Here is a 14,621-nt window from a genome sequence, read left to right as displayed (position 1 = left end):
AATGTACAATCGAAAGCACTAAAAATATAAATAAATTGAAACAAGAAATAAAAACACACTAACGTTCAATGGTACACATATGTACCAAAATGGCATTCAATGCTCGAAGCAATTAACCAAAAAACATTTACAACAATGAAAGGAACAAAAACACCAGCTCTCACCCCTCTGACAGACTTTCAGCATGAGACACACAAGGAGAATCCAGTGACATGTAGCCATCTTTGCTTTTGACACTAGAAGTCAGAACAAGAGCTGTTCTTCAGCATACAGTGAACAAAAGCACTGCGCTGCTGCCACATATGAAGTTCTGAACTTCACCTGTGTCCCTCCCTCCTGATTCCACGGAGATAATACCTGGACTTTACATTTTAACCCTCAGACGAGTGCCAGATCCTTCCTTTAAAGCTGCTCAGCTCTTCTGGAAATATGCAGCACACCACAGACAGATCAGTTTATTTTGGCCTCAACACCAGATACTAACAATGTTACTATTTAGCCAAAATGAACTGCACATTCTGGTCTTACTAACAGTAGCAAATTGTAAACCATTTCTAGGGTCCGGCCTGTAAGTAAACCTTGACAGATAAGCAAAGAAACAAGAAACAAAATAAATGCAATAAAAGAGGCAGCAGATTCAGTACTAGAGGCAAAAATAAATGAATTTATTCAATGTTGTTGTGCAATCCACTTCTGTTCATTTGCACAGCACAATTTAAATGGAACTGATACAAGAAGATTTTGATTCATAATCATCAGGCCTGAAATTAAATAAAAAAAGAAAGTGCTGACTTAAGACTGTTTTTTTTTTTTATGTTGTAAATTCAGAATGTTAAACATTCTCAGGATGTCATTATGTCATAATATTCCTAGTCAAGAAAGTCATTGCATATCCTAATGGCATCTTCTAATAAAATTGCTGACAAAACGGATGTGAAGTGGATCATCAAGTTTATCAGGCAAGGTTTACAACCTCTGGATCAGGTTTGAGGGTCCATGTCGCTTTAGAAATCATTAAGATTCATTTCATATGTTGTAGTTAAGCACAGTAGTTTCCCATTGGTTGTATCCCAACATTTTTCCAACTTAAATACATGACAAAAAAAAGCAGTATTGGGAATTTCTAAGAGCACTTTATTATCATTTCAGGATGTCACTGTCGCACTCTATAACTTTTTATGGTTTGGATGAAGTACTTAACCTTTCCCTCTAACCTGTTCTGTGCTTTATTTCATAATTTCCTATATTTGCCATTATGTAGACCGATGACCATAAACATAAGTGCATTCTTCTCTCTTTGTTGCCATGTGTTAATCTACACATGAAGTTAAAAACCAATCAAAAATAATGGAGTAAGCGTTTTATCGACACACCCATCCAAATCAGAAACATTCTAGAGAGATCTGTTCTTTCTCAGCCTTGGCACATCAGCAGTCCTAGAATATTGAGTCCTCCTACTGAGCTGTCATAGATCCCATGCGACCCACTCAATACCCTTCATCTGCCCAGGTCACCTCATAGTCTGGGTAATGGGTTTTTATCTTCTCTGTGGAAACAGAATGGTTTGCTTTCCCAAATCCCTGGAATAAAAAAAGAGAAAAAAAAGAGGAAGAACTGATTATTGGATCATTTCCTTTAAGGCGTATAACATTAAACACAGGAAGATCATGCATACCATGGAATAACCGTAGACGTGGATCTTCTTTGCGTCTTTGTCGTGTTTGATTCTTCCACCTCCGAGACACTCACAATCCAATCCTCCACTTTTCTCCAATTCTCCAGCCACACGGTCATAGATATCAGCTTAAGGAGATACAACCTTATGAAGGTTTTGTAGCAAGACACAAATAAACTTTTGTCCTCCTATCAAATGTGCAGTGAAAGTTCCTAAAAGCTGTAACATGTCTAAAATGATACGGTAATTAACTATTTTGTATTTATAGTAACTCAAGTGCTTCATTGTATTTGCTAATATAATATATATATATATATATATATAACATTTTTTGTTGTTGTTGTGTAAGAACTTAAGTAAAATGACAGCCAGAGAAGTTGTAAACCTATATACAGAGGAAAAATAGTTAAATACATGTAAGACAGAAAAGGTAAGTGAACTAGATCGATTCGTAAGCTTAGACAATACGTTCAAAACACTGATTTGGTTCGTTTAAGAAACATCACTATTCTATTCTAAAACAGCAGCAATGTAAGTCAATAGCACATATTAATTTACTTAAAATGTAATCTTAAATTTCTTTAAAAAAGAGGCATAAAGCTCACTAAGACTAAACGATTCGATATTCCCTCTAAACATAAAGCCAAAATAATTGTCATTGTCAGCTGTTATTCAGCCTTAATACTATTTTAAAATGTATTTTCTGACATATCCAAAACCTATTGCAAGTGTTGTTAATAAATGTGCACACTCTTCCACCTGTCTCTCCTGTCATTCATTCAAACATATGAATGTATCCCTACCATGATACTCGGCCCATGCGTATCCTCTCACAATATCAACATATGAATCATCATCTTTGCTGTGAACCCGTATGAGAACGTATTTGAAGACGCCATTGGGATCTAAATCAGCCTCTGGGATTTTAGCGAGACGTTCGGCGGACATTATTGCAAAAGCGGCACTGAAAAACCCTAACACGACAGCTAAGGTTAGAACTACAGCAACAGAAAAGCGCTTCATTCATAGATATCATATATAAACGCTAGATGTCTTATGGCGCAGTCACTTCCGGCATCACCGTTCGGCCATCTTGTCACAGTGAAGCTGTGCATTAAGGTGAATGATCAGCAGGCACACAAATCCTCTTATCTCGCTGAAATCTTGACGGATTTACAAACGGTTTGGTTTCTTACAAACGTTATTAACGTGGCTATAATTCCGAATGCTTGAACATGTATGTTATAATTATTCATATGTATGCACTGTATGTATGCAGTGTCATAACTACATCTCTGACGTTTATAACAAACCAAACCGTTTGAAAATCGGTAGCAAATTGAGCAAGTTATGGTTATTTACAAGTACATGCACCATTAAACGAGTGAGCGAGCACACTGTGGCAAGATGGCCGCCACGTGCGGACGTCGACCTCCATTGGCCAGCAGCGAGCACGAGACATCTAGCCTTTATATATGATATCTATGGCTTCATTTACATTTACCACTGCTGTGTTTTTGGCGAACTTGAATGAACGTATTCATATTAGCGACACCTACCGGGTTGGAGAAAAAATACAAAAATGAACACAGAAGGCTTCCCTGCCTTTGAAGTTACCTTTGGTGTTTTTATGCAAAAAACGAAGTAGAATTTCTGTGCAATATTTTGATTATAGTTCAGTTTTATTTACACATATGTAGATTTACTCCGACTTTTGCAGCATTTCAAAATTATTTCAATCCTTAAAGCAACTTAGGAAAAGGAGTTTCTATAAAACTATAAATTACTTCTACTCTACATTGATTAAACCCCTTAAGTTTAATTTAATTTGTTAAAATGTATTCATTTTGGTATTCATTATTTGTTAGTATTTTATTTTTTATATACATTTATTATTTATTGTTGTCTTTCATTGTATGCTGTTTGTATTTATTTTGGATGTTCTTAATAACAAAAATAATGCCTGGTTTTTATGTAGAGATAAAGAAAAGAAAGAAAACTATAGTGGTGAACTAAAAAGAAAAAGAAAAATCACCATAGAAATTAACATTACAGTTACCTTTCCTACATTAAAACTGTGGTAACATAGTATTAGCCACCACTGCGTTAAAAAAACTGTATACATGAAATGAAAAACTAGCCCATCAAATAAAATGACAAAGATTTCAAATTATTTACCATATATACTGAAGTTCCACAGTATTATCTTGATATGATTTTACTATGAAACTAAGGGGCTTCTTAGACTTTGTTTTTTTAAGTAGTAACAAATTGTACTATGCTATTTTGGTTGTGATAAGTATGGTTACAATGAAAGAAATCTGCAAGGGTTAATGGTTTAATCTAAAAATTGTGAAACTTACATAAATAACCAAGCACTCTTTAAGTGTACTGCTGTTTTACTGTTGTGCAATACTCACTAAAGCCCACAAACATTCAACACGTGCTTATTTGTACAAATGTTTATTTCTTCAGTCTGGGGAAAGCACTACCATAGTTGATGCACAAACATTTTTATACATAGAATAGATTTTGAAAAGCACATAGAAGGACAGATAATCTGCAAATAAGTGTGGCTACTCTAGAGAAAAGTGCACTCCAAGCACCTCTCTGGAGCTCTTCAGGAGCTCTGTGGCCGAGTCAAACTCCAGCGGTATCGTCTTCCTTTCAGCCTTGAGTTCTCGCTCCATTAGCTGCCATTCAAAATGTGGAGGGCATAATGATTAGTTGAGCAATTATAAACTTACAACACAGGGCAAACATCACTATCAATATTCACAAATCATGTTCTAGTAGTTTATGGATAAAATGTTGCTAATTACCTCAAAAGTAGAGAGCTCTAGCAGCACACTGATGTCATCCTCTGGTTCAGAAAGAGGCTCATTGATCATCATGGCGGCCTTGGCCACATCTGGATGGTAATGCTTCTGTAATGTCTAAAAAAAAAGATTCGCCTTTTTTAATGGATTACTTTTTAAGATATTCAAAGGTTAATTGAGTTTGTGGATGGTGAGCCTGTCAATGTCACTCAAAAAGGACAGCTCCAAACAAGTAGCAATATGAATAGTCGTCTTGTGGTCTTACCTTGATCTCCCACAGGCTGCTCTCCAGAGCATGACACTGAGTCGGATCTTTCTCTTCCATCACATATGGGTCATCGCAAGGCTCTGATTAAAAGCATTGACAAGAACAATTATTTATTATACAGAAAAATGACAATTGTTCCTGTATACCACCTTTTAAATTTTGGTTAAAATGAAGAGGATTGGTTAAATATATAAATAAAAATAAATAATTATAAATAAAATACATTTATATAATTTAAACAAAATGTAATATATATATATATATATTATACCGCTGGTATAATACTAATATGAATAAATAATAAAAATCAATAAATACAATTCATATTTATTTATTTTTAATAAACTTTTTTTAAATAAATATTTATACAATTAAAAAAAATGTAATAAAACAAAAACAAAATAAATACACAAATTTACAAAATAATGTACACAAGCATATATATATATATAGTACAACATACAAAATATACTTTTATAATTTAAATAAACAAAAATTCAATTGAATATGTAAACAACATACAAATCTATATGTGTGTGTGTGTGTGTGTGTGTGTGTGTGTGTGTGTGTGTGTGTGTGTGTGTGTGTGTGTGTGTGTGTGTATATATATATATATATATATATATATATATATATATATATATATATATAAATATATAAATAAGTATGAAAAAAAATGTATGTTTATTTATAGCCAAATAGTAACTAATGTTAAATAAATAAATATTTTGAATAAAAATACATAATTGGAAGATTCTATCAGTGAGATACCTTCTGCAGCACTGGGTTTGTGGATGAGAACTTTGCATGATGGGTGCCGGCGAATGAGATTACAGATGAATGGCAGAAGTATGAGGAGAGCTGTAGGTGGCGCTGTGAGAGACAGACGAGCGAGACGCTTCACAAACGCTGCCACCAGGTAGACTGGCAGATGTCTGTCAGAGGGGTCAGAACATACGGGTTACAACTGTATTCAAGATCAAAACATGACACTGATAAACTGCTTATATCAATCTTTAGTCAAAATAAAAGTATTAGGATTAAACTTACGTTGAAGACAGGAAAATGTTTGCCAGGTGGAAAAAACGTGCTCTGTACTTGACATGAAAGATAGAGGGATCCAGCAGATTGTACAGCTTTTTATAAAAATCTGGGTAATCCCTACACAACAAAAACAGATATGGCTTTTTTTTTTAAAAATATGAAGGTGTGGATATAGATCAGAGAACTGGCTTTTGAAATGGTTTAATACTTACAAATTATGTTCATGGATGAGGACAAACAAGCCATTCAGAGCCAACAAACTGATCGCTCCACCTGAGTCAAACACAGACAGATTAGTGTATTACAAAAACAGATACATGTGATAAAAAGCAATTAATTACAATCAATTAAGAATATGCAAATATATTCAAAATAGTCAAATCATTATTAACTTTTCAGCTATGAGTTATTGGGCCTGTTACACTATACAAGCAATGCGAACAAAAACAGACAAAACAATTAACACTAAAGGAAGGAATAAAAACATACTGACCATCAAGAAGAAATCAAACACATGTTTTTATGAATGAAAATGGATGTAAATGCCATCACAGCACAAATAAAGTGAAGTAAAGCATTGATCCCCTGGTGAACCCTGAACTCACCAATCTCATAGGCGGCGCTCAGGAAGTCAATCATCATTGTGGGATCACCCATCTGTGGCAGTATAGATTCATGAAGGATGACCAGGATCTTCTTGTACATGCTGCTAGGTAACTATGGGAACCCACAACACAGTCAAAATACCTCAGGAAAGGTCTTTATACACATGGAGTATGTAATGAGAATCTATAGAAATAGAGTTTTTTTTACCTTGTACTTGAGAAACACCAACCACATTTGCTCAAAAGCTCGTTTATGCTCCTATAGGAATAATTAAGATATTTATAATGCCAGAATGAACTTTGGACAGAATAAATATACATGCAGAAATTTTTAATTAGATAATATGAGTTTGTTTACCTTTAATCTGGCTGCTTTCCAATCCTCGTGTTTTTCTTATAAAATCATAGAAAAATGGTATTTATAATAGGTATTTTGTAGGTACAATACAGTGTACATTGGTGGTCAAAAGATTGGAACAATTTATATTTATAATATTTTTAAAAGAAGTCTCTTATGCTCACCAAGGCTAAATTTATTTAATAAAAAAATACAGCAAAACAGTAATATTGTGAAATATTACTACATTTTAAAATAACTGTTTTCTATTTTAATATATTTTAATGTGTAATTTATTCCTGTGAAGACAAAGCTGAATTTTCAGCATCATTACATGATCCATCAGAAATCATTCTAATATGCTGATTTACTGCTCAATTATTATCAGATATTATTGGCGATCAATTATTAATAATGGTTCTTATTATCAATGTTGAAAACAGTTCTCTGCTTACTATTTTTGTGGAAACTGTGATACATTTTTTTCAGGATTCTTTGATGAACAGAAAGCTCAAATAAACAGCATTTATTTGATATAGAATCTTTTGTAACATTATAAATATCTTGACTGTCACTTGAATCAATGAATGTGTCCTTGCTGAATAAAAGTATTTATTATTATTATTTAAAAAGATTGTACCCCAAACTTATAAATGGTAGTCTATTCCACAAAAACATGAATCAGTACAACTGTTTTCACAAATGACAATAAAAGGAAATGTTTCTTGATCAACAAATCAGCATATTAGAATGATTTCTGAAGGATCATGTTACATAATGACATCACAGGAATAAATCTTATTTTAAAATTAAGTTATTTTAAATTGTAATAATATTTCACAATATTCCTGTGTTAACTGCATTTCTCATCAAATAAATGCAGCCTCAGTGAGAATAAGAGACTTCTTACAAAAACTTAAAAAATCTTAATTGTTCCAACCTTTTCACCAGGGTAAACAAAACCAACTTACTCTCTTGTTTGACAAGGAAATTTGTCATTTCTGATGCTTGGCTGGGTATGTTGATGGTTGAGAGGAGTGTGAACACATTATTCTGATATACAGGCATCACATCCTAAAAAAACAGATAAAATTATAAAATAAGCCTGTTTAACTGATGAACAAATAAATACGCAAACATTATAGAAAAAAATTAATAAATAAAACTGGCTATGTAAACTAAACCACACTCACCCTTTTGTTTCTGCCCATAACTCTGGTTATGTTGTCTCGTACTGAACTCATGACGTAGTAGCGCACATCATCCTTCTCCATAAACTCTTGAAACCTGGAGATGAGCAGCGACATGTCCTCTTTCTCCGAGAGAAGATGCTTCACCAGGGCCTGTGAACATGAGAGCGAGACACTTTATGCCCATATGGAGTCAGTGAGCAACACACATCAATATCAGCTGTTGTTAGAAATTAAACTGACCAGTATGAGCTCCCTGGGAAAGTTGTAGTGTTCACACCAGTCCAAATTCTGGAGAGGGTGTTTGCCTTCCGCTGCAACAAACTTCATCAGGGCGCAGAGGGACGTCTCCTGAAAATATGAAAATAATGGAAATCAATATCACACTGTTACAGTGTTGCAATAGTTAACTAAAACCATTAAAAATTGTTTACGGTAAATTAAATTTAGCTTATATAATATAAAAATGACAAACTTGAACAGAATACAGAAAGGTTAAAGTACTAAAATAACTAAAACAAAAATAATTAAAGCTATATAGAAACAATAATAATAACAACAAAAGAAAATAACACTAAAACAAACTAAACTTAAAAAAAATCGAAGCTAATTTAAAATAATACTAAAATAACACTAGTGTGTTAGTTATTGCATATCTCATAGACATTTGTATTACACATTTGTTTCTAATCCAATTTACTGTATGTGCTACATGAAAACTTGATTAAAAGACCAAGTTTATAAAAACTAAATCATCATGCAACTTGAATTAACTCACTCACCTTCACTTGGAAAACTTCATGGCCTATATTTTCCAGAAGAAGTTCCACACAACTGTTGTAACGGTGTCTCATAAATATATGGTACTTCTCTTCAGCACTGAGATCACCTGGAAAGAGGCCCAACCAAGTACACACCACACACACACACACACACACACACACACACAAGATTTCTTCTTGGTAAACTACATAGAAATACACTGGATAGTCAGATGTCCGTTCACTTTGCCCCTGTGAGGTAAATCACGAATAGTAGTTTACCATGCATGAGGTCCTCTTCTTTCGGCAGCTCACCAACATAGAGATCTCCTCTGTCTAACAACTCACAGAAAATCTTACTGCAAGCATTAGTGGCGAAAATGATTTCCTTTTCCTTTTCGGACTGCAAGTAGGAAAAAAAAGGATGTTTATTGATTAACACAATTAATTTATAGAACTGAACATAACATTATGTCCATTATGAAATAAGAATAACATACCTGTAAATATTCAATGACGTCGAATATGTCGTTAGCATGTTTCCTGTTTTGAATTATACGATCTGTTTTAGTATTTATATCTTTCTTATATGAAATCTGGCTGCTTTCTTCTTTCACGTTGCTGTCCCTGGACGGCGCCATGATTGTTGCTCTAGTAAGTGTTGTCGTGTTCCTGTCAAAGGGTGAGGTCGCCCCTAGTGGTCAGCTGGTGTTACCATGAAAAAGGAATAAACTGGTACAACAGCGATTATTTACGAACGTTCAATTCCAAATAATTATAAATTCATTTTAACTTTTCACTCACTCAGTTTAAATGCCTATTAAGGTGTTGTCGAAAGCAGTATGCAAGTCATATTTGTCACGTGACACCAAATACTTTTCATTGCGCCCACCAGGCTGGACCAATCATAATGGTTTGTGATGCGTACAGTAAGGAATTTTATTTAATTGTCTGTTATTCAGTTGTCTGTCAAGGGCTAATTCTTGAATGTATTAAATTTAAAAGATGGCACGTTCTAGTTAACAAAATTCTTCAGCAAAGGAAAAAAAGTCTTGATATTTGAATGTGATTCGATGGAGGATTCGGCTGACACCATTCGCCCCCTAGAGGAAAACACGTGGTCAGGCATCACATGTTTCTAATTCACAAACCTTTACAATCTACTAATAATACAGAAGGTCTAATAATAACTGAACTGTAATTTTTTTTATTGCAAATACACATTAAAACTGTTTAACAACGTTCAACATACGAAAACTTCAAGCCTTAAAAAAAATGTTTTATTTCAGAATTATCATTACAGCACAAACTTTGGAACTGAATGTTAGCACACAAGTAAAAACCAAAATAAAAGATTTAACAAAAAGAATGTCTTCATCTCAGTGATTCAGTCAGATGCGTTTCCATCTTCGTCATCATCCTGAAAAACAAAACAAAAACAAAGTGTTTATAATCCATAATAATTTTCAATGATCTCAGAGAGAAAAGTAGAGACAGAGCAACACTTCCTCACCAGCTGCCCCAACTATGAGGAAAACAGAATCAGGTTAAAAGTATTTCAAATATTGGATAATTATCCAAAATTGGAAATACTTTACCCTGACTTCAGAAAGTCAAACAATAAGACACATATGAATATTCATTAGGTGAAAAAAGGAGATTGTATGTTACAACAATTACACACCAGCTCAACAATACCCACTTTGTTCTCTTGGCTTCCTGTGGCCGTGGCTTCAAAATCGTGGATATGTAGCGTAGCCATCCAGTTCACCATGGACTTCTCCAGGAGCTCAGTCTCCACGATGCTCGGATAAATGTGCTTGTCCTTAAAAGCAGCGACGGCTTCTTCTTCCTCAGTCCACTCCAGTGTCTCATGGATGCCATCTCCTCCAAAGCGTTTGTTGTAGCGGTCAAAGTGCACTCTCTCCAGCACTAACCCCAGCCCAGGAGCCTTGGGAATGTCAACTTTCTCCTCTCCCCAGCTCCTCTCGATCACCCCTTCATCCACATATCCTTTAACTACAGCGATCACAAGGCCGATCATCTTCCGGATCTGGTGCATCATGAAGCTCTGGCCTCTTACTGTGATGACAGCAAACTCAGCTCCCTGTCTCACAAAGGGCTCTCCGCAGGACATGTGGGTGATGTAGCGCTTGGCGCTGGGGTCCCGAGGACCTTTTTGCGAAGTGAAACTGTGGAAGTTGTGGGTGCCTTTGTACAGGCCACACAAATGGTTGACCTTCTGAAGGGTCTCTGAACTCACACGGAATGACATGTCCTCCTGGTTATAGTCCTTCGGGGAGAAAGACACAGTAGGGAGCATGTAGGAATACGTTCTGGCATCGCAGTTGTTTTTGGAATTGAAGCCGCCCGTGACTCTCTTGTATCCTGCAAATTTGAGAAGATGTAAATGTGATGCACAGATTTCTGTCAGTATTGATATTGTTGAAGGGATACTCCACTTTTTTTTTTAAATAGGCTCATTTTACAACTCCCCCAGAGTTAAACAGTTGAGTTTTACCGTTTTCGAATCCATTCAGCCGATCTCCGGGTCTGGCGGTACGACTTTTAGCATAGATTAGCATAGATCATTGAATCGGACAAGACCATTAGCATCTCACCAAAGAGTTTCGATATTTTTCCTATTTAAAACTTGACTCTTCTGTAGTTACATCGTGTACAACTCTCATTCCTGCATAATAATGAAGAAACTTTGCTGCCGTACCATGAGTCCAGCAGGCGTAATGATATGACGCAGCGCCTGAAAATAGTCCCCAGCTCAGTAACTTCCAACGTGACCGGGACTAAGTTTATCTAACCTATTAGACCTATTTTCAGGTGCTGCGTCATATCATTACGCCTGCTGGACTCATGGTACGGCAGCAAAGTTTCTTCATTATTATGCAGGAATGAGAGTATAGTTCCTAGCCATATCAGCCTAGAAAATCGCAACTTTTCATTTTCCGTCGGTCTTAGTACACGATGCAACTACAGAAGAGTCAAGTTTTAAATACGAAAAATATCTAAACTCTTTAGTCATTTTTTTGAGAGAGATGCTAATGGTCCTGTCCGATTCAATGATCTATGCTAAGCTATGCTAAAAGTGGTACCGCCAGACCCGGAGTTCGGCTGAATGGATTCGAAAACGGTAAAACTCAACTGTTTAACTCTGGGGGAGTTGTAAAATGAGCCTATTTCCAAAAAAAGTGGAGTATCCCTTTAACTAAAACTACAGCTATTAAAAATGGTTTTCGTTTATTCAAAATAAAGCTGAAATCAAATCAAATATAAATATTAGAATATTATTGAAAATTAGAAGTACTAAAATTACTAAAACTAAGATAAAAACATATTAAACCTAAATAGAAATATATATAAACTAATAAAATGACAAAAGCACATTGACTAAAGCAAAATTCAAATGAAAACAAAATATAAAAATCAAAGAGCACAATATTATTAATATAAATGCAATAATAGTAGTATATAAATGATACTAAAATAATATAGATTTCTAGGAAATACTGTATGTAAAGAAACCTTTAGGTTAGACCTAAAATTCTTATGTGAGATGGCAGATGAGCGTTGATTTTATCCAGGATGTTCTCAATCATCCACACCTTCAGAGACACGACCTGACCCGCGGCAGAAACACCCTGTCAATGCAATGAGAAGAAATCAGCAATTAGGCTTAAAATAATAAGAAGATATATAAAAGATTTATTTATTATATATAGTATTTTACATCATTTTAATTATTATGTTAATTGTAGTGCATTTTTAGTTTTGTTGATTATGTAAAAATAATCTTCAAAAGGCATCAAATCAGTTTTATAGTTTTTGTTAATTTTTAATGTCAGTTAAAGGGATACTCCACTTTTTTTGGAAATAGGCTCATTTTACAACTCCCCCAGAGTTAAACAGTTGAGTTTTACCGTTTTCGAATCCATTCAGCCGATCTCCGGGTCTGGCGGTACCACTTTTAGCATAGCTTAGCATAGATCATTGAATCGGACAGGACCATTAGCATCTCTCTCAAAAAAATGACCAAAGAGGAGAAAAGAGAAAAATATTTTTCCTATTTAAAACTTGACTCTTCTGTAGTTACATCGTGTACTAAGACCGACGGAAAATTAAAAGTTGCGATTTTCTAGGCTGATATGGCAAGGAACTATACTCTCATTCCTGCGTAATAATCAATTCATTACGCCTGCTGGACTCATGGTACGGCAGCAAAGTTTCTTGATTATTACACAGGAATGAGAGTATAGTTCCTAGCCATATCAGCCTAGAAAATCGCAACTTTACATTTTCCGTCGGAAAAAAATATCGAAACTCTTTGGTCATTTTTTTGAGAGAGATGCTAATGGTCCCGATTCAATGATCTATGCTAAGCTATGCTTAAAGTGGTACCGCCAGACCCAGAGATCGGTTGAATGGATTCGAAAACGGTAAAAGTCAACTGTTTAACTCTGGGGGAGTTGTAAAATGAGACTATTTCTAAAAAAAGTGGAGTATCCCTTTAACATTTATTTGATTTCAAGTAACGGAAAAGTTTTTTATGGTTTTTAGCAATAACCGTAATAACCCTGACTATAATACTACTAATAAAATGAATCAGGTTAAAGTGTCCACCTTATCCGTTCGCGCACACCGCTGGAAAGACATCTTCTTCATGTCATCTCCATGGCCCTCTGGAATACATCCTGCTCTGACAAGAGCAGTGACCAGCTCATCCTCGATGGTTCGGAACTGAGAGTTCTTTGCATTTCTCTGGATGAACAGGATAAATATGAATACTCTGGCAACACAGCAATCAGTGTTGGGTGTAACTCATAACCAAGTAATTAATTACATTAGTTACTTGTGATTTAATTGCATAAAATACTATATAGACTTATAGAACAATTCTAAAACAGTGGTGGATTTAACATCAACATTTTACGACTAACGTATGTAAAAATGTGTATTTTTAATGCAAGTTCTCCATTTAAATACTTGGGTAAGTTCAAGAGCAACTATGCGGTTTTATATTATTTATTTGAATGAATTAAAAAAGCAGTTTCATCCATCCTTATATTGTTTAACTAGTCGAGGTTGATATGGGATTTAGAGAGAGTATTTAGTACAGTGATTTAATCACTCTGTTGAAGATATAATTAGTAGCTAGTAATAAATGACTTTTTTTTATAGTAACACCCCACACTGACAGCGATATATAAATCACTGTGCTGTAATATCATAACTCACCTGCATCCCATAATAGCCTTTGCCTGAATATGCCATCAGCAGGGCCACTTTTTTCTTGGGGTATTTCTTCTCATCTTGGTCTGTTTTAAGCTTCTTGTCCTCATGTTCAGTCTCAACGAGAGTATCATCTGCTGGTCTTTTCAAAGCTTTGACTGAATCCTCAGTCATCTTGCAGGACATGCAAAATACACGGGATTTTAATATTGGACCTGGCCACCCCGAAGAGCATTTCAGTTTACGGTGAACACTAAAAGAACATTCATCAATTATTCTACAGCAGAACGCATTAAGAAACGTACCTTTGATTTTGAGAAATGGGATAAATGACGTGATAAAATATGAATGATCCGACAGGACCTCAGCATGTCATAACAAACTCTCCAGTGAGGATCTCACAATTATCTTTTGTACAAAATCGGCATGATTTGCAATGAATGCTATTGATCTAGACAAATTACTTCTGACAGCAGTATCATCTATCTTCACTGAAACAACTTATGTACTTCCCCTGTACCATGATGAATACACCCACGTGGAGTGGCTGAACTTTCACATCTCGCCGAATATCGCGTGAACTAAATTGGGTTGCCATGTTTTCAAAAAAAGGTGCCAAGAGGGGAGCCATGTTTTACAATTTCCCTCAAGCGTGTTTATAGGTAATCATATATGTAT

General features: G+C 35.0%; 3 protein-coding genes across 3 annotated transcripts; all 3 read right to left on the bottom strand.

The window, feature by feature from the left end:
- Positions 1 to 644: 644 nt before the first annotated feature.
- On the bottom strand, positions 645 to 2,697 carry phpt1 (phosphohistidine phosphatase 1). The gene is made up of 3 exons (XM_084136721.1): positions 2,479 to 2,697; positions 1,676 to 1,803; positions 645 to 1,580 (listed from the first exon to the last, which is right to left on the bottom strand). Exons 1-3 carry the CDS (start codon positions 2,621 to 2,623, stop codon positions 1,488 to 1,490), a joined length of 366 nt encoding a protein of 121 aa, XP_083992847.1. The 5' UTR covers positions 2,624 to 2,697; the 3' UTR covers positions 645 to 1,487.
- A 1,425-nt stretch (positions 2,698 to 4,122) lies between these two features.
- noc4l (nucleolar complex associated 4 homolog) lies at positions 4,123 to 9,377 on the bottom strand. The gene is made up of 15 exons (XM_084138000.1): positions 9,200 to 9,377; positions 8,982 to 9,102; positions 8,721 to 8,827; positions 8,182 to 8,289; positions 7,942 to 8,091; positions 7,720 to 7,822; positions 6,770 to 6,804; positions 6,620 to 6,670; positions 6,412 to 6,523; positions 6,019 to 6,079; positions 5,813 to 5,923; positions 5,534 to 5,697; positions 4,760 to 4,842; positions 4,498 to 4,611; positions 4,123 to 4,368 (listed from the first exon to the last, which is right to left on the bottom strand). Exons 1-15 carry the CDS (start codon positions 9,338 to 9,340, stop codon positions 4,252 to 4,254), a joined length of 1,578 nt encoding a protein of 525 aa, XP_083994126.1. The 5' UTR covers positions 9,341 to 9,377; the 3' UTR covers positions 4,123 to 4,251.
- A 580-nt stretch (positions 9,378 to 9,957) lies between these two features.
- pus1 (pseudouridine synthase 1) lies at positions 9,958 to 14,488 on the bottom strand. Its single transcript, XM_084137990.1, has 6 exons — positions 14,249 to 14,488; positions 13,950 to 14,117; positions 13,335 to 13,472; positions 12,253 to 12,355; positions 10,402 to 11,087; positions 9,958 to 10,119 (listed from the first exon to the last, which is right to left on the bottom strand). Exons 1-6 carry the CDS (start codon positions 14,312 to 14,314, stop codon positions 10,087 to 10,089), a joined length of 1,194 nt encoding a protein of 397 aa, XP_083994116.1. The 5' UTR covers positions 14,315 to 14,488; the 3' UTR covers positions 9,958 to 10,086.
- Between the last annotated feature and the right edge of the window lie 133 nt (positions 14,489 to 14,621).

The sequence above is a fragment of the Abramis brama genome, assembly GCF_963993115.1.
Source record: "Abramis brama genome assembly, chromosome: 15".
NCBI lineage: Eukaryota > Metazoa > Chordata > Actinopteri > Cypriniformes > Leuciscidae > Abramis > Abramis brama.
Note: the sequence above shows the minus strand (reverse complement) of the source record. Positions and strands in the feature narration are given on the sequence as shown.